The 19907-nt window shown below is 49.4% G+C and overlaps 9 protein-coding genes across 9 annotated transcripts; 6 read left to right on the plus strand and 3 right to left on the minus strand.

The window, feature by feature from the left end:
* Positions 1 to 3011: 3011 nt before the first annotated feature.
* On the plus strand, positions 3012 to 3680 carry N7519_011280 (glutathione S-transferase family protein; the record flags this gene model as incomplete). The annotated part of the gene is made up of 1 exon (XM_057298053.1): positions 3012 to 3680. One exon carries the CDS (start codon positions 3012 to 3014, stop codon positions 3678 to 3680), a length of 669 nt encoding a protein of 222 aa, XP_057145935.1.
* Positions 3681 to 4226: 546 nt separating this feature from the next.
* Positions 4227 to 5324, minus strand: N7519_011281 (adenosine deaminase family protein; the record flags this gene model as incomplete). Its single annotated transcript, XM_057298054.1, has 1 exon — positions 4227 to 5324. One exon carries the CDS (start codon positions 5322 to 5324, stop codon positions 4227 to 4229), a length of 1098 nt encoding a protein of 365 aa, XP_057145936.1.
* A 342-nt stretch (positions 5325 to 5666) lies between these two features.
* Positions 5667 to 7271, plus strand: N7519_011282 (uncharacterized protein; the record flags this gene model as incomplete). Its single annotated transcript, XM_057298055.1, has 4 exons — positions 5667 to 5840; positions 5890 to 6198; positions 6248 to 6872; positions 6913 to 7271. The coding sequence occupies 4 exons, from the start codon at positions 5667 to 5669 to the stop codon at positions 7269 to 7271; spliced, it is 1467 nt and encodes a 488-aa protein (XP_057145937.1).
* A 168-nt stretch (positions 7272 to 7439) lies between these two features.
* Positions 7440 to 8573, minus strand: N7519_011283 (class I SAM-dependent methyltransferase; the record flags this gene model as incomplete). Its single annotated transcript, XM_057298056.1, has 2 exons — positions 7440 to 8421; positions 8473 to 8573. 2 exons carry the CDS (start codon positions 8571 to 8573, stop codon positions 7440 to 7442), a joined length of 1083 nt encoding a protein of 360 aa, XP_057145938.1.
* A 348-nt stretch (positions 8574 to 8921) lies between these two features.
* On the plus strand, positions 8922 to 10403 carry N7519_011284 (NAD(P)/FAD-dependent oxidoreductase; the record flags this gene model as incomplete). Its single annotated transcript, XM_057298057.1, has 3 exons — positions 8922 to 8970; positions 9066 to 10041; positions 10112 to 10403. The coding sequence occupies 3 exons, from the start codon at positions 8922 to 8924 to the stop codon at positions 10401 to 10403; spliced, it is 1317 nt and encodes a 438-aa protein (XP_057145939.1).
* Positions 10404 to 10992: 589 nt separating this feature from the next.
* N7519_011285 (TBP family protein) lies at positions 10993 to 11984 on the minus strand (the record flags this gene model as incomplete). Its single annotated transcript, XM_057298058.1, has 4 exons — positions 10993 to 11009; positions 11065 to 11479; positions 11558 to 11645; positions 11707 to 11984. The coding sequence occupies 4 exons, from the start codon at positions 11982 to 11984 to the stop codon at positions 10993 to 10995; spliced, it is 798 nt and encodes a 265-aa protein (XP_057145940.1).
* Positions 11985 to 14364: 2380 nt separating this feature from the next.
* On the plus strand, positions 14365 to 16397 carry N7519_011286 (electron-transferring-flavoprotein dehydrogenase; the record flags this gene model as incomplete). The annotated part of the gene is made up of 3 exons (XM_057298059.1): positions 14365 to 14659; positions 14721 to 16239; positions 16298 to 16397. 3 exons carry the CDS (start codon positions 14365 to 14367, stop codon positions 16395 to 16397), a joined length of 1914 nt encoding a protein of 637 aa, XP_057145941.1.
* Positions 16398 to 16714: 317 nt separating this feature from the next.
* Positions 16715 to 17047, plus strand: N7519_011287 (uncharacterized protein; the record flags this gene model as incomplete). Its single annotated transcript, XM_057298060.1, is given in 2 exon segments — positions 16715 to 16743; positions 16759 to 17047. The coding sequence occupies 2 exon segments, from the start codon at positions 16715 to 16717 to the stop codon at positions 17045 to 17047; spliced, it is 318 nt and encodes a 105-aa protein (XP_057145942.1).
* A 31-nt stretch (positions 17048 to 17078) lies between these two features.
* On the plus strand, positions 17079 to 18881 carry N7519_011288 (uncharacterized protein; the record flags this gene model as incomplete). Its single annotated transcript, XM_057298061.1, has 6 exons — positions 17079 to 17130; positions 17413 to 17541; positions 17663 to 17820; positions 18205 to 18278; positions 18337 to 18433; positions 18489 to 18881. The coding sequence occupies 6 exons, from the start codon at positions 17079 to 17081 to the stop codon at positions 18879 to 18881; spliced, it is 903 nt and encodes a 300-aa protein (XP_057145943.1).
* Between the last annotated feature and the right edge of the window lie 1026 nt (positions 18882 to 19907).

The raw sequence follows: 19907 nt of genomic DNA on the forward strand, positions 1-19907 counted from the left end.
CACACACGACATCCAATCCATTAAGCCTCGTAAACAAGCCTAATAACTTTGACCAAAAGAAAAAAGAAAAAAGTTGACAAGGCTTAAGCCGAGCCCTTCGGTCGGAAACACCGAGACCCAAAACAGCTCCCTAGCGCAACCGTTTACAAACAGAAAAAGAAAAAAAGGAAAAAGATATGAAGCAACCACTTAAACCTTGGAAGTCGACTAGGCCCCACTCCTGAGTGGATCTCAGGGACCCAATCGACGGGACAGCAATCAATCAGAGTCGGTGTATTGTATTGTACATGACGCTAGTAAGGGATGCTCACATTAGCGTCTCGGGGAGAAAAGGAGCGTTTGCCACCGATGATGCAGCTGAGACACTTGTTTTTATTCTATCTTATTTAGATCTATCGACTTTTTTAACATTTTAGATATCCAAAAAGTCAAACTTGCCGTAGCTGTCAAAAAGTGATGATGCCATGGGAAATAATATTCTATGTAGGTTTGTATGTACGTGTATATGATGACATCTTTCTCCTTACCTAGGTACCCTCTTTACTTTTGGTGATATGATGATTGGACGGGAGGATATTATTGTTTATCCTCCGTACAAAGTACTCCGTATATTGTACATCATATTGTACATCATATTGTACATCATATATTGTACATCATATATTGTACATCATAGCCCAATCTCCTTTAGGATACCTCGCATCCAGCAAGGGGTTTACATAGTACTGGGTACGAGCATTGCTGCCTAGGTGTGATGATGTAGTCTCGGTACTTAGTATTGAGGGAAACATCATTCCTTGAATTTAACCCTGCCATCTGTACGGAGTACTTTTGTACTCCGCATATTGTTGAGTATATAGTGACATATGTCGCATCTACTCTCTGGTGATCTCCGTTTTCATGACATCGACCACTCCGGCCCAGGGATGGGACCATCAACCATGGAAATAGCCAGCCCATTGTTACACCGGCCGAAGGGAACAATTGCTTTAGCGGGAGGTATATCTGATCGCATCTGATCTTATTCAACGTTGAATTATAAGGTTACCCCTTTAAGATGAGAATATTGAGAATGTTGTCAGACTGTACCTACATTGTACAGTATGCAGGTGCACGGGAATTCTCCGCACCTCCACAGCCGCAGGCACTACATAATGCCCACTTCTACTTTTATGTTTACATTACTATCTACAGAGTGTCTATTAAAAAATATATATATATCAGACTGAGAATAATCTTACAATATATATTGCATGGGTATGGAATGTTTTTTTTTCTAGTAACATTAATACCCGATATAGTATCTCAATCTAAACGGAACACATCCAACTCTACGGAGTAGATCTACCAATGAAAGTACATCTCGGTAACAGATGCATCAATATCCAAACCTTACCTGAAGCCATTACCCTTGGTTCCAACTTCCCCGCCACATAAGGACCAACCACCGGGGACCATTGCATCAAACAAAGAACAGATGCATCCAAACACGGAATAACCCTGCAAAAGATCTACACCTTGCATATAAATCATTGATGGTGATTACTAGCAAAACCTGTTTTAATGCGGGACAGTATCGACATTATCATCAGCCAATATCACCCGTGGAAAAAAGTGCCGAGTGGCTAGCGTATACTATGTTGTATGTCGCTCTACCGGATTCTAGGCCGTCGCGATTTTCCCAATCGGGGTGCTGCCGCTTTATAAGGGTGCTTAAGGGTCCTATCACTAAGTATTTCACAGCATAAGGCGGTTACTAGGTACTCAGGTAGGAAGTGAACACCCAGGATATACTCGGTTAGCACCCAAGTCGTGGGTACCAACAGACTGCGCCCAGTGCAGGTTTCATACCAGCTCCTTGGCACTTGATACGGCGGGAAATGAGATTAATGGGTCATTGAAGACGATAAGGCGAGAGGGAATAACACGGATCCAGAGGTATAATTCCGCATTGCTACGAGAAGAAACTACTAATGCGTGAGATATCCATGGATAGCCAAAAGGAGAAAATGCAGAGCGGGATAAACAACCCATATTATAAGAACAATAGCCCCGCATTAGGAAGTACATATGTAACGGGAAGACGGGAAGAAGGGTTTCTCTTGTCAACGCACCTGCCCTTCATATAAAGGATTCGATACTTTCGAATGAAGGAGCTGAAGTTCTTGTAGCTGGCTGCCATTCACTGGTTATTGTCTTCTTGAACCAGTCAAGAAACTTTTTTGATATTCTGATATTTGAGACCAAAGGTCTTTGAGACGGGCCGTGCACACAAACTAGACGATTGGCAAAAGTAGTGAGCACATCCTAAGACCGACCCTGTACCTAGGTAGGAGATGTCAGCTTACTTGATACTTGCAACTGCTTCCTGTCAATTTTCATTCCGTGTCTGGGGCACCAGAGACGGACATCATTCCCACAATTTCGAGTAAATCCGACTTCTAAGGTCACTATACAATATAGAAAGATTCTCGATGAGAGCGCTGGGGGTATCAGATCGTCGAATGTCTTTAATCAATTCGCTATTCATTATGATGATATCAAAAGTTATGAAATTGACAATTTTGTACAATACTAAACCCGTTTGCTCTGATTTTGGTTGGACTTCTGTAGGAAATGGTACGATAGTAAGAGAACATCCAGTTTTAGGAGTATTTATCTACTAGGCGACATCTTTTGAAAAAGATTTGGGGAATTGAACTGACCGACTGGATATCCGTAATTATCGCCGATTTCACAATTAGCCATGTATGCTTTCACTCTGCTCGTTCAAATTCCTCAAATTCCCATTATCAACCCGAAGACCGCTACGGGGATAAGACCCACCATTTCGGCGACTACTCTCTCCAAGGCTGTTTTCTATGAAATGGCTTAGAAATTCATTTCAATTTTGCTTACGGCCTATCTGAATTAGATTTCCTTCATAAATTATTATAAATAACATCCTTTTCTCCAGGGTGATTGTTTATCCAAACTTCCTTCACACTATCCCGAGGTCCTAAACCAATACGATGAAAGCAATCACCCTCTACTCCCATGCAATCGGCCCAAACCCGTGGAAAGTGGCCATTGTTCTCTCATCTCTTGGCCTTCCCTACGAGACTATTTTTGTCGACTTCAAAGACGTCAAACTCCCGCCATATATCGATCTCAACCCAAACGGCCGCCTCCCTACCATCATCGATCCCAACAACGGAACTCAGCTTTGGGAGTCCGGAGCAATTGTCCACTATCTCATTGAAACCTACGACCATGATCACAAGATCAGTTACGATAGCACCCCCGAGCGATTCCTCACCCAACAGTGGCTTCACTTCCAGGCGTCTGGTCAAGGCCCATACTATGGCCAACTAGGCTGGTTCGTTCGCCAAACTGAGAACCAAAACGTTGCTATTGAGCGTTATACCAATGAGGTTCGCAGGGTGACTGGAGTTCTGGATAAAGCCCTCTCCGGACGACAGTGGCTGGTGGGAGACAAGTGTACTTTTGCGGACCTGGCTTTTGTGCCGTGGCAGAATATGGTCGGCATGATCATTCAAGACAAAGATGTGGAGCAGGATTTTGCACGTTCATTTTCCAATGCCCAGGCATGGATGGAGCGCATGAAGCAAATGCCCGCGGTGATCAAGGTCTTGCAAGATAAAGACAACGCCATGGCTGAGATGATGAAAACCAATTAATATACCTGGTTAGGCACCTATAAGAAATATCTAAGTAGATCTATAGTAGTAGTTGAACAAAGATTGCATAGTTATCCAACCCCATGCGGTTTGATAGATGTGGATATTTTGAAGTATACCAAAGCTCGTATGGACTATGATCCTACTCTAAGAAACGGTCCATGCATTTTACACTAGAGCTGTAGTCAAACTTGCAAGGAAGTGGAAACGCAACGTACTACCTACATATGCTACCTATCCACTTCATAGACAAAATGGATCTCGGGGATATCGACCCACAATGTCGGCGACCTTGGCATTATAAACTCCCTACTTTCCGTTTTTGCCCCTGATACTTCTGACTGAAAATATCATAGTCATGCCTTCTTATTATGCCGAGGGTGACTTTGTATACAGTGTGTATGTCTTCTCTTACCCTGGCCCTTCGAAGGGATATGCAGGCTACCACAACTACATATATATCCGTGCACGTACGTATAATATACATAGCAGCCTATTCTTAATATATGGAGAGAAGAAGTTTCCAACAATCCCCTAGACAAGCCTTTATTCACAGACATCAACACCATCAAGTTCCTCATAGATAGCCCTTTTGATATCTTCCTCAGCCCAGCACATATCAACCGCATTCCTCACAAGCTGCACCATCTCCCTCCGACTAAACCCACAATAAGTATAGACTTTCTGTAAATTCCCATCAATCCAAACATCATGCATCAAAGTCGGATCATCACTATTAATACAAACCTTCACCCCCCTCTCCACCAACCTCCGAATCTTCGGAAACAAAACCTCAGTCGCCGTCCTCCGATGATAAGCATGCGGGCACAAAGTCAACCCAATCCCTCTATCCACCAACCCCCGCCACAACTCCTCACAATCCTCTGCATCCAACCCATGATCAATTCTCTCCGCTCCCCGACCCCCACAAACCTCAAAAATAGCCTCAGCCACATGCTGCCGCGTATCCTTCTGCCCAAAATCACAGTGCATAGTAACATGCAATCCATCCGCGCGCGCCAACGCAAACCCCTCCTCAAAAAGCATCGGCGGCCTCTCGTAAGCATTACTCGCTAACCCAACGGCATGAAACAGGCCCTTCCCGCCATCAACAGTCCCAGCAGCCCACGGCCTCGCCTCACGGTAAGCATCCAGACCCTGCTCGACAGGCTCGTCGCGCAAGAAGCACAGTATCCACCGTGAATGCACACCCAGCTGTGCGGCAGCATCGTGTTGCGCGCGCAGATAGCCGTCCATAACGGCTGCCGCGGGGATTCCGCGGCGAGTATGCGCCTGTAGATCGAAGAAGGGTTCCGTGTAGCGCACATTCATGGAGGCGCATCGGCGTAGGTAGGCCATGGCTAGATCGTAGAAGTCGGTTTCTGTATGGAGAGCTTCGCATCCGGCGAAATAGGCTTCGAGGAAGGTTGGGATGCCTGGTTGGCGGCCGTTTAGCTCGGGTCGGTGGTTGAGGGTTACTGCGTAGGAGGCTTGCAGCTCTGCGAAGGTGGTGTACGGGAGGGGGATATTGTTGCGGTGGGAGAGGTCCCAGCGGAGAGAAGGTGTTAGGGTGCCTTCGATGTGGACGTGGAGTTCCACCTTAGGGAGATTGGCTATGAACGGGGTGATTGTGAGGCCGTTCATGGTTACTGCCTAGGTGAGGTTTCACCACTTTATTTGGCTAAATAAAATGAAAGTTCTCCGTGGGAAGACGTTAACACTCAGAAGAGGGGTATGGGGTAGAAGAATAGCTCCGAGAAACTGCTCCGTACTCCGTACTCACTGCGACGGTATCACTTAGCTCCAGCCCTAAAGGACTTGGCTTCATCGTCCAATTGGCGAGGGATTCCTGCATTGATAACATGCAGGGTTTTGACCAATGAGAGGTGCGGGGAAAGATAACAGGGTATACGACCTTATAAAAAGAATTCAGGTTGTCTTGAATGGGATTCTCGGCATCCTCTTTTCTTTTTACTAGAAGTGGCCATGGACATAGCTACTTCTGAGGGAGAACGATGTACCGACCATGATATGGCAAAAAGGGTACTGAGGAAGATTGACAGACGATTGATACCACTGCTCTTCACAACATATATGTTCAATTTCATGGACAAAACCATCTTGTCGAGCGCGTCTGTCTTCGGGTTAAGGGACGATACTGTAAGAACATGTCCAGAGAAACAATGACCATAACTAAGACCATTTCTAGGCATTGGTTGGCCAGCAGTACAGCTGGGTATCATCGGTCTTCTACTTTGGCTACCTGGGATGGGTATATCCAACAACTTTACTTATTGCTCGTCTGCCCGCTGCCAAATATTTGACGGCCAACACGCTATTCTGGGGTGCTGTGGTGGCCCTTACTGCAGCCTGCACCAACTTCGGCGGTCTCGTAACAGTCCGCTTCTTGCTTGGAGTTGCTGAAGCAACCATCACGCCGGCGTTTATGTTTATCACATCGACCTGGTACACCCGCGACGAGATTCCTACCAGGACAGGTCTGTGGTTTGCTGGAAACGTATGTTGTTTCCTGCCGATATCTCGAATAAAAGCTTATCTTTACACAGAGTGTTGGTGGTATTATTTCAAGCCTTCTCGCCTACGGGCTGGGTCACATCAAAGATCACGTTGGGCCATGGAGGTGGATGTTCATCGTTCTCGGGTGGGGGACATTCCTCTGGGGATTCGCTGTTTGGACTCTACTACCAGACTCAATCTCCAAAGCCAAATTCCTATCGGAAGAGGAACGGCAGTTCGCAAGCAACAGAGCTGTCGTTGCAGGCACAGGCACGACAGAGAAGACCACTTGGAGATGGGGCCAGGTCGTTGAATGCCTGACGGATCCAAAGACATGGCTTATATTCGGGCTGGAGCTTTGTACGCAAATCCCCAACGGAGGGACGCAGAACTTTGCCAATCTGGTGATTGTCTCATTCGGGTTCACTAACCTGCAGTCGACGCTGCTCACCATCCCTTACTCGCTCATCACCGTGGCTACAATCACCGGAACGGGCTGGTTGGCCGGTCGTTTCCGCCAACTGAACTGTTTACTTATCGTAGCTGTTGTGCTCCCTTGCGTCGTAGGCAGCGCGATCATCTACTCCCGCGCGCATATCGTCTTGGGCGTGCAACTTTTTCGGATATTTCCTCTTATCGACTGGACCTGCAGCAATGCCGCTCGCTATGTCGCTGGTGCAGGCCAATTACCGTGGAGTCACTAAGAAAATGACAGTCACGGCAATGCTATTCCTGGCTTACTGCGCTGGGAACATTTCTGGGCCTCAGTTCTTTCTCAGTGAGGAGGCCCCGACTTATAACACTGCTTTCCGCACGATTATGATTTGCTATGCCCTAGCTGTCATCTTGGCACTGCTTCTGCGCTCCTACCTGCAGTGGACTAATGCTCGCCGTGTGCGTCTGGAGGGGTTTGAGGGTAGTGCTGGAAACGCAGGTGCTGTTGGTGGGAAGGGGCTGGATGCTGCTCGCGATTCGACGAATGTGGCGGATATGGTGAACCGAGTGCAGCTAGTATCTGATGACTATGAGGATATCACGGACTGGAACACACCAGGATTCAGGTATCGTTACTAAAAAGGCATGACGGGAGTTCAAATGGGACGTACAGGCCAGTCATGTTTTGCTATATAGTTGAGCAAAAAGAGGATAGTCTATCCCTGAATCCCATTTCTATCACGCCAAATAATCATACACATCTCCAGATTATGTTACATCCAAGCGGCTCCTGCCAAAGCCACAAGATCAGGACCGAGCCTTCTCGGTACTCTGCTTCGGTCTCAACACATAACGCCACGTAGTCCCCAGATGCCAACGCTTCTCCTCCACAATCTCCAAGCCACTCTCACGCACAATATCCCCAATATCACGGTTCCACCAACAACCATGCCGATCCGCATGAGCCGGAGCAAGATTATCCAAAATCCGATTAAGCCAATCATAATAAGAACGCCCATGCTCAAGCAACAAGATCCGCCCACTCGCAGGGTCCGTAACAGACCCCAGATGTCGCAGCGTAGCAACAGGATCCGGCATCGAGCAAAGACCCATAGTCTGCACAACGGTATCAAAGTAAACCGGCGCCTCCTGCATCTTCACCCCAGAACGCCCGAGATCAGATGGCTCAACTTTACCCGCATCACAAGCCCGGAACACCGCCGGGAACGCAGGATACAGTTTCTCGAACTTCTCCTTCGTGATAGCCACCATCTGCGGACTAAGATCGACAAATGTAACCGAGCGACAACCCAAAACCGCAGCGTGGCCATCGGCATCCAATCCGCGACGCTCGCCGAGCTCGTAGAATGGCAGATTGCGCCCCGTGCCGCAGCTGACTTCGAGTACGTGTCCGCGTGCCTGTCGGATTAGATCCCGCCGCTTCTTGCCGAGCCCCATTGCCTTTTCGGAGAGCTCGACGTCTGCGTCGAAGGTTGCCGCTGTTGTGTTGTAGCGGTCTGAGACATCGCGTGGCACGTTCAGAGTTTGTGCTTTGCTTACTTCGCGCGTGTATGACGCGTACAGGTAGCCGCAGTACGTGCTAATAGTGAGCGCTGAGATGCCCAGGAAGGTTAGGGCTCTGGGTGGGATGCCATGGCTTGGTTTTGCTGTGGTTCCAGCATTGGGGGTCTCGGGTTGAGTGCTCTGTGGGTTTGGGCGCTCTTGGTGGTGTTGGCGAGGCGGAGTTGCCTGTCGCCGTTTTATGGCCACTGGCTTTGGGCTTTTGGGACTGAGGGAGATATTAGTTTGAGTGGCTGATTGGGGAGATTTGGTTCCATACCTCGGCTTTGGGGGTCGAGGTGCTTTGCTTGATGCACTGCGGCAGGGTGGGACGGGCCACTTTGCAACTAATGGCACTCTGCGCAATTGATTTACGTTCATTATGATGTTTTGAACTAGCAGAATGAACTGCCGAGGGCTTTTCTGCAGGGCTTGTGCATATATGGTTTGATGCGAGCAAAGATTGAGTGCTTACGCGACAGGGTTGTTCGCACCCCGCAATACCAAGAGTAGATGGAGCCTCCAAGAAAGGAAACTGAACTGATCAATGTATAGTCGTAAGCTCAATTGTATTCCATTCCGTATAGATCGGAGTGGCGATATCGACCAGTGAAGAAGAAAAGTTGGGAGGTGGAGCGAGGCCGTTATCGGCGTGGACTGTTATCAAATTGGAGAAATCCCCCGGATCTCCAATTATTTGGTGTTAAACTCCCACACATAATTTTGAAAATGGCATTGCCGCCCAGGATCCTGATTGTCGGAGGGGGTGTGTTTGGATGTGAGTATCAGCAATCTCTTGGAACCCCTAGCACTAGTCTACACTGTCACACTACATATTTTATACCAATTTCCACACCTGCTAACATTCCCCAGTATCCACCGCCCTCTCCCTGTCAAAGCGACACCCAGAATCCAAAGTAACAGTAGTAGAGTCCTCACCAACAATCCCCAACCCCCACGGGTCATCCGTTGACACGTCCCGGATCGTGCGAGCCGACTATGCCAACGCAGCATACTCCAAGCTCGCCGCAGCAGCCATCCACCGCTGGCGCAGCACAGACTGGGGCCGCGACGGCCGGTACACGCAGAACGGCCTGCTACTCGTGTACCCAGAAGACAGCGCCAGCGCCAAGGAGTACGCACGCAAGAGCTACGCCAACGTGCGCCAGATCGAGGGCGACAATGTCACCTTCCTACCCACCCAAGCGGACGTCCTCAGCGTCGTCCCCGCCTACGGCTCGACCCTTGATGTCGCCGGCGGCTACGTGAACTGGGGGTCTGGATGGTCCGATGCTGCGGCTAGCGTGCGCTATGCTAAGACCCTCCTCGACACCGAAGGGAAGGTTATCTTCCGCACTGGTGATGTCGAGCGTGTGCTATACGACACGAATGGCGCGAAGCCTAAAGCTACCGGTGTCGTCTTGACGGACGGGTCGACCGTCGAGGCGGATCTGGTTGTGCTGGCGACTGGCGCGTGGACGCCGAAACTGGTGGACCTGCGTGGTCGGGCTGTTGCGACCGGTCAGGCCATTGCTTATATGCGGATCTCTGACGAGGAGCAGCGTGAGTTGGAGAATTTGCCTACGATTTTGAACTTTGCGACGGGGATCTTCATTATCCCGCCCCGGGATAATCTGCTGAAGATTGCGCGACATGCTTATGGGTATCGCAATCCGGTTGAGGTGCCGGTTCCTGGGGCTTCGGGCTCGATGGTGGTTAGTCTGCCTGAAAAGGGGGTTCCTGTGCCGCTTGAAGGACAGGATGCGTTCCGGTTTGCGTTGAGACAGCTTTTGCCGCGGTTTGCGGAGAGGGAGTTCGTTGATACTAGGATTTGTTGGTATACTGATACGTGAGTTTGGTCCTTCGGTTGCCAGCTGCGAGTTGGATGGTTGTTGTTGGTGCTAATTTTGTTTGAACAGGCCCACGGGTGACTTCATTGTTTCTTACCACCCTGACCATGAGGGTCTTTTCCTTGCTACCGGTGGTAGTGGCCATGGGTTCAAGTTTTTCCCTGTTATTGGAGACAAGATTGTTGATGCCCTGGAGGGCACACTTGATTCCGAGTTGAGTAAGATGTGGAAGTGGCCTGAGGCTGCTGTGCCGGACGAAGAGGACTTCGACGGCGACGGTAGTCGGTCTGGGGAGAGGAGAGCGATCTTGAAAGACGAGTTGGCGAAGACAAAGAAGGCTTCACGGAGCAGTATGCTTTAGGATGTAGACCTTGGTGGTTGTGATGTATATAACATGGAGATTGCATGTACAAAGGCATTTACACTATGAACCAAGCGCAAGCAAAAGATCCTGAGGCTTAGAGCTGCGAACTACATCTACTAGAGCATATAAAGGAAATTTTTTTTTCAAGACATTTTCATTTGACTACTCAAAGGTAGTATCACGGCAAAAGCCGGTCCAGCAAGCCCATATAGGGAAAGCAAGGACGGAACTGAATCTAGCAGACTGCCTTGGGTCACCATGAAATTTTTTTTGGGCCTGTGGGAATAGAATCCTCCACAGATGAAACCGTAGAACGATAAATGATTAAATCGAGGCAGTCATCGACCGGCGCACAACCGCCTCACTGCGGTGTGCAGCAATCTAATTGTGTGGAAGAACGCGAAAGTGTGAGGAAAACCGGGGATCATCCGAATCGCTAAAAACGCCCAACTATGCTTGCATGAAAAGAGTCGTAAGAACGGAAGGAAAAGCAAGGTACAGGCAGACCGAAGCCAACTGTCCTAGCGAAGGGAAAAAGCAATGTTAATACAGGGTTGAAATGCATAGTGATCTCTCTGGCACTTTCTTAGACCTTGCGGAAATCTGGGAGCATGAGTTAGTAAGGTTTAATGGTAGCAAATCCAGAAAGACAGCATACCAGAAAGTACAGGGTAGATCAGCTCGAAAGCCTGGTAGATCTCCTCGCGGACTTTAGCACCAGTCAGTACAATCTTGCCACTGACGAAGATCAAAAGAACGATCTTGGGCTTCATCATGCGATAGATCAGACCAGGGAACAACTCAGGCTCGTAGGAACTGAAGTTGTGATGACGAGAGGCCAACCCCTCCAGACGGATGGGGAACTTGATGTCGCAAGAGCCGACGATGTTCTGGATCTTGAAATCGGTAAACTTGGCGTTGAAACCAAGCTTCTGGATAATACGCGCATACTTGCGCGAAGCCAGCTTCGAATCATCCTCGGACTTGGCACCGGTGACGACCATCTTGCCAGAGGCGAAGATAAGAGCGGTGGTCTTAGGTTCACGGATACGCATGATCACGGCAGCGAAACGCTAATGAGAGAACCAAGTTCAGCCACATTGTTCCCTGATGGGTGCCCTCTCAGAGCAATGTGAGGAGTTGATAAATACCTTTGGGTTGTACTCGGCGTTGCGTGCGTGCAACGCGATGGTCTTCAGATCAAGGCGGCAGTCAAGGTTGACAGTAGCAACGATGTTCCTTTTGGAATAACTAGTTCAGCCATTCTGGTCACCCAGAAAAACGTCCAGAGTATACTCACTGCAAGGTAGGGACAATGCCACTGCTTCCCGTGGTTGCGCCAGGGGTCGCGGCGGGGGTTGCAGGAGAAGCGGGAGTCACCCCGGTGCCATTAATGGCATTTCCTCCGGCCTGCTGGACATTCATACCATTTCCGCCCTGTGCGCCCTGTGCCATGGCCTCCTTCTCAGAGTTGGGAGGGGTCAGATCCCCAGCGCCACCAGGGAAAGACAGCGACGAGGTAGCAGTGAAGGCACGAGCCTGCTGCGCATTGGAGGGATGGGTTGTCAGAGAATCCATTTTGATGGAATACTCGATTTGCGACAAGGGATAAAGATGGAACTATGATAAGGAGATGTGAGCTTCAGTCGCGAAAAGTCGCGGGAGATGAAAGTGACGCGTTCGCGGAGGAGGGGAAAGAGAATAAGCACGTGAGAGGGGAGAAGCCATCAACGCAGGGAAAGAGCATCCACAAGGAAGGAGTCCTTCGAAGGAAGGTGCAAAGGACAGAAAAGGAAGGAGGCTCTTTCTTACCTGGGAGATGGACAACTCAATGTATCCCCCTACGAGGTGTTCGCACGTAACCTCTCGTGAATCAGGCACGAGATAGTGTAGGCAACGAAACCAACGCAGTCGACTTGGTGAACGAATCAAGAAAAAAATCACACTGAAGTGTTTTTCCAAGATAGGCGCGACGGCGATATTATGGACGGGAAGGACGGCAAATTTTTTTTTCTTTCGAAATGTTTTCTTTTGCGCTGTTTTTGTAAAATGGGATTGTCTATCTGCGCGATCTGAAAAAAAGAGAGAGTGGTGAAGCGAAACCTGAGGCTCGACTTCTATGGTGATTAGGTCCGTGGACAAAAAAACCTTTTTTTTCCCCTAAAAAAAAAATAGAATCAAGGGTCCAGAGAATAATCAAAGATCTGGGTGAGATAGATCTGATTAGTAAGGAGAAAGCCAGCAGATATCAAGATCTTGATGATCGGGCTTTTTGAGGAGGAGCGGAGGGAAGAAGAATTTCCGAAATAAGATCCGCCAAGACCGAGACAAAATTCCCAAGGTAAATTGGGGGGAGGTTGGGCCTTTATATAGTGCTGAGTCACAGCCCGGTCAGGGGAGGCTGGGCCGCCGGTGGCGCTAAAAGCGGCAAGACTTTTCTCCCTTCAACCTTGGCTTCATTGCCCGCTAGCGGCTCTGGGAAACCACATCGCCAACCAATCACAGCTACGCAACATCTCTAGTGACTTTTATTCGCCCAACGCACTCCGCTAATATCTCTGTGTCGGCCCCTGACTGGTTCAAACACCCTTGCTTTATCCTCCGGTGCCATGGTTGCAGGCGCTGGGTTTGCCAGTCCGCGCTCCTCCTGCAGCTGATAGTCCATCCGTCCCACGCCAGTCCAATCATCGTCATCGACTAGCCTCGGTCACTCCATGTACGACGCGCTATCCTCTTGCCGCTTTAACGGATGGCAACTGAACAAAAATTCTGATTTTTTTGCCTTGTTTCTTCCCCTACCTCTCTGACCTCACCGCACCAGGGGAATCAAGTATAGTCACTATGATATAGCGGATATTATTGGTATACTAACTTTGAAAGGAAGAGATATTGCTCACAGCTTATATTTGATTCGACTATCCTTTTTTTCTTTTTTTGGATTTCAAAAGAGCGACTCTCCCCAGAGATTTTGATTTGGACAGGTGGCCGTTTCGATTCTGCCTCAACAGGCGGTGGCGTCCAGTGTCGATCCACTGTCCGCCAAGGCTGGATGAATCTCATGGCATGCAATCCGGCGATGATCGGTCATTTCTTAGCTTGTTCGGTTCTATTATTTACAATATAGATCTACCAACTATAGTTCTTGAAACTCTGTTATTCCGGATAACCCCTCAAATCACATCATGGTATTATTTTTGCATTTTCTAGAGGATTCCGGTATGCTGGTATGGTATAGTATGCTGAATACCATACCCGAAGCGTCACCGCCGTCACATTCCGCGAAATGCAGTAATAATACGGACGGGAAACTGCAGTCTGGTCTGCCCTGATCGGGGTTTGACACCCTTAGAGCAGTTAATATGACTCGAGTATTTAAGGTTGTTTTCTGGCATATGAATATGCAGGATAAGTCTGGAGCTGTCAACATTGGAATATTTCGTTATCACAAGTGAAGCCAAGCATGTGATGCATGTGATCAGTACAAACTACAGAGTATCTATGCCGTATTAAACATGAGGCGCTTAGATGTGATGAGAATTGAGCCAATACTATACTACATACGGAATCCTCCATATTAATTTTGAAATACTATACATTAACAAAAACATCCCCAGGCTAAAAGTCAGGTTCCATCAAGCTGCGGATGATACATAGGACCCTGGCTAGAGGCTACTTCCGCTTTGGGACACCCATCCATCCATTTCTGCCTCAGGCCTCAATGTTGGATAATCGCCGAGTTTGCTATTGGCCGAGCGAGCTGAGCCGAGGGTAGGCGGTTTTTCGGCGTTTTGTCACTTCCACTCAAAATTCGGGTACTCGAGGACGCTGGGTACATTCGGGATCTACGACCTAAATATCTTGAGTCTCCGCATTCACCCTTTCGATCTGGTTATGCCGATTGCTTGTCGCTACTAGTAATCCTGGTCTCAGCCTCCGATCTCCGATCTCACATACCGCGATGGCATCAAAAGGTGCCGTCTTGCCTCTATTGAGGCGAGAGATTCGATCCTCCCGATTCTCACGAGCTACCTCCTCCATCTCCGCCATTGCTACACCAGCTCGCCAGTCAGCCAGTCCCTTCACAACTACCGGGCGACGTCTAGCTCGGCGAACGGCATTATTCACCGCGCCAACCCAGACACGAGCCTTTTCGCAATCGCTGTCAAGGCGCTTCACCGACGAGAATGGCGACTTCGATCCTCGCACATTGGAGCGGGAGTCCGACGACGTGGATGTGTGCATCGTTGGCGGTGGTACGTTCGTCCGCGTTGGCTTCTCCCGAAAGCAATCTAACTAGGCTTTGATTCACTGCAGGTCCCGCCGGTCTCGCCGCCGCAATTCGCTTGAAGCAGCTTGCCAACGAGGCAGGCAACGAAGAGTTCCGAGTTATTCTACTAGAGAAGGCTGGTGAATTGGGCGCCCATATTGTCTCAGGGAACGTTTTGCAACCAACCGCTCTCAATGAGCTGTTCCCCGACTGGCTGTCCGAGGACAACCCTTCGCGCTTTGAGGGTGCAACCCCCGCCAAAAGTGACAAGATGCGTTTCCTGACGAAGAATGGCTCGTACCCGCTGCCCACGCCCCCACAGATGCACAACGAAGGGAACTATATCGTCAGTCTGAATGAGCTTACCAAGTGGTTGGGAGAGCGTGCGGAAGAGGTTGGTGTGGAGGTGTACCCTGGTTTCGCAGCCAGTGAGATGGTCTATAGCTCAGATGGCTCAGTCAAGGGCGTTGCGACCAATGATCTGGGACTCGCTCGGGATGGCAAGCCCAAGGAGACATTTGAGAGAGGAATGGAGTTCCATGCCCGCGTCACGCTTCTTGCTGAGGGCTGCCACGGCAGCTTGACCAAGCAGGTGATGAAGAAGTACGATCTTCGACGAGACAGCCAGCCCCAGACATATGGTCTTGGAATTAAGGAAGTCTGGGAGATTCAGCCCGAGAAGTTCCGATCAGGCGAAATTACCCACTCGCTGGGATACCCTCTTCCCAAGGACACGTACGGTGGAGCTTGGATGTACCACTTTGGGGACAACATGGTGAGTATCGGTCTGGTGGTAGGATTGGACTACCCGAACCCATGGCTTTCGCCATACGGGGAATTCCAGAAGATGAAACATCACCCCATGTTCAAGGAGGTTCTCGAGGGCGGCAAGTGCATTTCTTACGGGGCCCGAGCACTCAATGAGGGTGGTTTCCAGTCGATCCCCAAGTGCGCATTCCCTGGAGGTGCCTTGATTGGTGACACGGCTGGCTTTTTAAACGTCCCGAAAATCAAGGGTACCCACACCGCAATGAAATCGGGCATGTTAGCCGCTGAGGCTGCATTCTCGGCGCTTAAGGGTGAGAACCAAGGAACCGTCTTCTTGTTTGACTACGAGAAATCTCTGCGCGATTCATCCATTTGGAAAGAACTCTCCGAGGTCCGTAACATCCGGCCCTCATTCAATACCCCACTGGGCTTCTTCGGTGGACTTCTCTACTCCGGCCTGGAGGCCTACGTGTTCAAGGGCCGAGTGCCATGGACGCTCAGCCACCACGGCACTGACGCAGCGGCTACCAAGCCTGCCTCTCAATACGAAAAGATCGTTTACCCCAAGCCGGACGGAGAGCTCAGTTTCGATATTTTGACCAGCGTGAGCCGGACCGGCACCAACCACGAGGAGGACCAACCGGTTCATCTCCAGGTGGAGGACTTGGATAAACACACGGACCTTGCATGGCCTGTTTACAAGGGTGTAGAAAACCGGTTCTGCCCTGCCGGTGTCTACGAGTATGTGGAGGACCCTAGCAAAAAGGACGGGGTCCGATTCCAGATCAACTCACAAAAGTAAGTGTCTACTGCCATCTGAGTCACCTTATATACACATATACTAATCATTTACCAGCTGCATTCACTGCAAGACTTGCGATATCAAGGTGCCTACACAAGATATTAACTGGCAGACGCCTCAAGGTGGAGAGGGACCTAAATACGTGATGACGTGATATCAGGACGTCGGGATAGGCTCTTATAATCAGGGGATTTAATAAAGAATGGATATTAGGGGGGAAAAGAAACCCTTGGAATGTATATAGATGCCCCAAATAGGCAAAAAAGCATATGAACCAAAAAAAGACCCCATGGGGTTGGCAGAACCGTGGAATGCCAGTGGAGAGAGTCCACGAGGGATAAGGCTTACTTCCCCTTTTGAACTATGTAGGATCTATGTATTTATTCCAACATGTATTCAACATACTATATACTACATTTTATAAATATAATTCTTGAATTGGTTTATCATCTTTTCCCTTCTCTATTTTCTATGGTGGAACCACGTGGATCACGAAAAAAGTGAGGCGGCCAAAGTTTCAAGTCCACCGTCCACCTTCCACCGCCAGACGGTACTTTCTCTCTTTTCTTCCCCTCTCGCTTCTCTCTTCTGTATCTTTTGTATTTGTTTTGCTGTTCGGCTGCCCGGCTGCTCGGCTGTTCTACTTTGCAGTACACCTGCTCTCTGATCGTGTGTCGTTTGTCGGGTTACACCTTACACGCTTTCCTGCAGCAGCGCCGCAGTTCACCACTTCTCTCTGCATTCCCGCCTTTTCGATCTCTCCCATATTCTCTGGCATTTCCTCTAGCCAGATTTTTTTTCTAATATCCCATCAATCGATTATTTCAGACCAGCCATGACTGAGGTGTCCTCAACCCGCCTTTATCTTGGGAACCTTCCCCGCAACGGTATGCTGGCACCTGACCGTCCCTCTTCCCTGAGCTTTAGAGAACACACGCACCACCATGCATGATCCGGTCGCTTCGCTGGTTCCCAGAGTCCCATGGGCTCCGATCCCTCATATGCTCATGTGGAATGCCACCCTCGGCCCACCCTTTGCAGGGTGAGCAAATGAGAGCTTCAGCTACCCACATGGAACAGCTTTCGCCGCGGATGGCCGTCTAACCGGTGCTTTTGGAGTCACCATTTGAAAAGTGATCCGCTAATCTCTTTCTTATTTCTTATCACAGTGACTAAGAGTGACATCGAGGAACATTTCAGCAGCCATGGCTCCGGTAAGATCACGGAGATCAAGTTGATGAATGGTTTTGGCTTCATCGAATATGACGACCAGCTGGATGCCAGAGATATTGTGCCCGGTAAGAACGGCTCATGATATTCCATTTATTTACACAGACTTGCTAACATTATTTTCCTGCAGCATTCCGTATGCCCCCATGACTTGTCCACCGAATGACCTCTCGCTTATCAATACCACAGACGGCAGTGAGTTCAAAGGCGAGCGACTTACCGTTCAGTTCGCGCGCGGTCCTCGCCGCAAGGAGGCCTTAGGCCCGCCAGACCGCAATGCTCTTCCTCGTCCACGTCGCACTATCTTCCGCATGCAGATTTCCGGTCTTCCAGAAACAAGTTGGCAGGTTAGCAGCCCAAGTCCATTCCTTTCCGGAGTTCCTGACATAGATTCCTCAACCCCGTCTCTCTACTCAGCCCACACATGCTTCCAGTCCATTGTCCTTGAGGCCATCGGTTGAACCAAGGATCCTGGTGTACTAACCTCTAGCACTCCTCTTCTTCTATGGCTTTTCCCTTTGCCTTGAGAGTTGAGAAGTGCTCCTTGATCTGCGTACTCACCAAGCATTGTTGTCAGACCCCATGGAGCCTTTCCTGGGACTTTTGGATGCTGATATAAGACCATTCTGGATACACCTCCTCGGACTGGACATGGAGTGCTTACATCCTTCTCTCCACATTTGCCGGACACCTTACCTTTCCTGGATCTGGACTCACCATGCATTCAATAGGACTTGAAAGACTTCGCCCGCCAGTCTGGACTGGACGTTGTTTACTCTGAGACTGGCCGAGAACAGGGCCGAGGGTGGGTAAACCATTGTATTCCGCATGAGACCCTTCCAATCCATTGACTTTTGACCAAGGTTTGTGGAATTTGAAACCGCCAACGACCTGAAGACCGCCGTGGAAAAACTGGACCAGCGAGAGTTCAAGGGCTCCGTCGTATCCTGTGTCGCCGATGTAAGCGCCCAACCTGGCTCGGACCTGGAGGAACCCCCGTCTCACCAACTCCCAGATTCAAAGCTTTGAGGAACGCCCCATGCGTGACCCCTACCGGTCTCGTTCCCCACCACGTCGCCCCTACCCTGCCACCATGGAGGAGTACGACCGCCGGATCCCTCCCCCACGTGGCTACAGTCCTCGGGAGCACTACCGTGAGCGGTCACCGATTCCTATCCGCCGCGATCCCTACTATGAACGGGATGGCTATGCCCGCCGGACTCCCCCTCGTCCTCGGATGGAAGACTACCCACCCCCACGTCGTCCCTACGAAGACCCGTATGAGGCTCGACCTCCCCCACCTCCTCGCCACTATGATGATCCCTACCTAGCTGCCCGGGGTTATGGTCGTCCTCGCTCTCCGCCGAGAGGCGAGTATGTGCCTTACGACCGTCCTCGCTACTGGTAGATGGCGCCGGGTCGTCGTTGATTGGATTTACTGCATATTCTTCCGTTCTACCATCATTTTTTGACCTCCTTCGCCAAATACCCGCAACGTCTCATACTGATTTCATGGTGTCATGATCTTTTTTCCACCTGCCGAGGTTTCGTTCAGCGTGTTCTCGCGGCCGGGGGCTTCCATTTCTCCCTGGCGACTGGACAGGCCGAGTTCTCAATCGTTTCTTTTTCCTTCCTAGTGGTTTTGGGATGGCGGGAAGCTAGGTGGTCATCGCCCTTTAGTCTTTCTTGTCCGTCCTGGACTATTGTATGTGTGTTAGCATCTGAAAATCTTAGTTTTTTTTTCCTTTGGTCTGTTTCCTCTCCTGTAATATTCCCGAGATCCCGTCGCTCTATGTCCTGGCATGGCCTTCCCCTAAATAGCTGGTTGGGTGACAGTAGTTCAAGAGTTGTCTTTATTTCTGTCATTCTCTATGTTGAAACTGAGATATATATTGAGATGGTAGTTATGCTCCCACCAAACCCCAATACTAGCCCTTATAACTAAAAGAAGTATATACAATATCCCACAAGGTACTTCCAGTACTTCCTATTTAGTCAACGGATATAAACCAAAATGCGGAAATGCCTGTCCATAGCAGTGGTTTCTACCAAGGCCGAGCAGCCAAGTGCTCTCACTTTTGTCCAGCGGTCTGGTGTAGAGATTACTCGCTTGAAGTATTTGTGCAAGAGTCGCTAAGTGCCATGGAAGTGGTTTTCATGTTATACTGGAGGCTGCAGTATACAGATCGACAGTCATACGAAATTGGTGGCTGTTGTATTGAGGCTGATGGGGGTTGTCTTAGGCAGATCTGTAGAACCACTTGGTAATATATCGGACTAGCCAAAGCAGAAGAGACTGTAATATCATCCAATATCATGGTAATATCAAGATAACATCAAGATAACATCAAGATAATACCAACCTTGGAAGTAGATTCGATCAATAAGATCATGTTAATGTCAGCATCTGACACGTGAAATCCCAATTGGGATT

Source organism: Penicillium mononematosum (assembly GCF_028829835.1).
Source record: "Penicillium mononematosum strain IBT 11891 chromosome Unknown utg000005l:1.0-9366267.0:1.0-9372171.0, whole genome shotgun sequence".
NCBI classification, from domain to species: domain Eukaryota; kingdom Fungi; phylum Ascomycota; class Eurotiomycetes; order Eurotiales; family Aspergillaceae; genus Penicillium; species Penicillium mononematosum.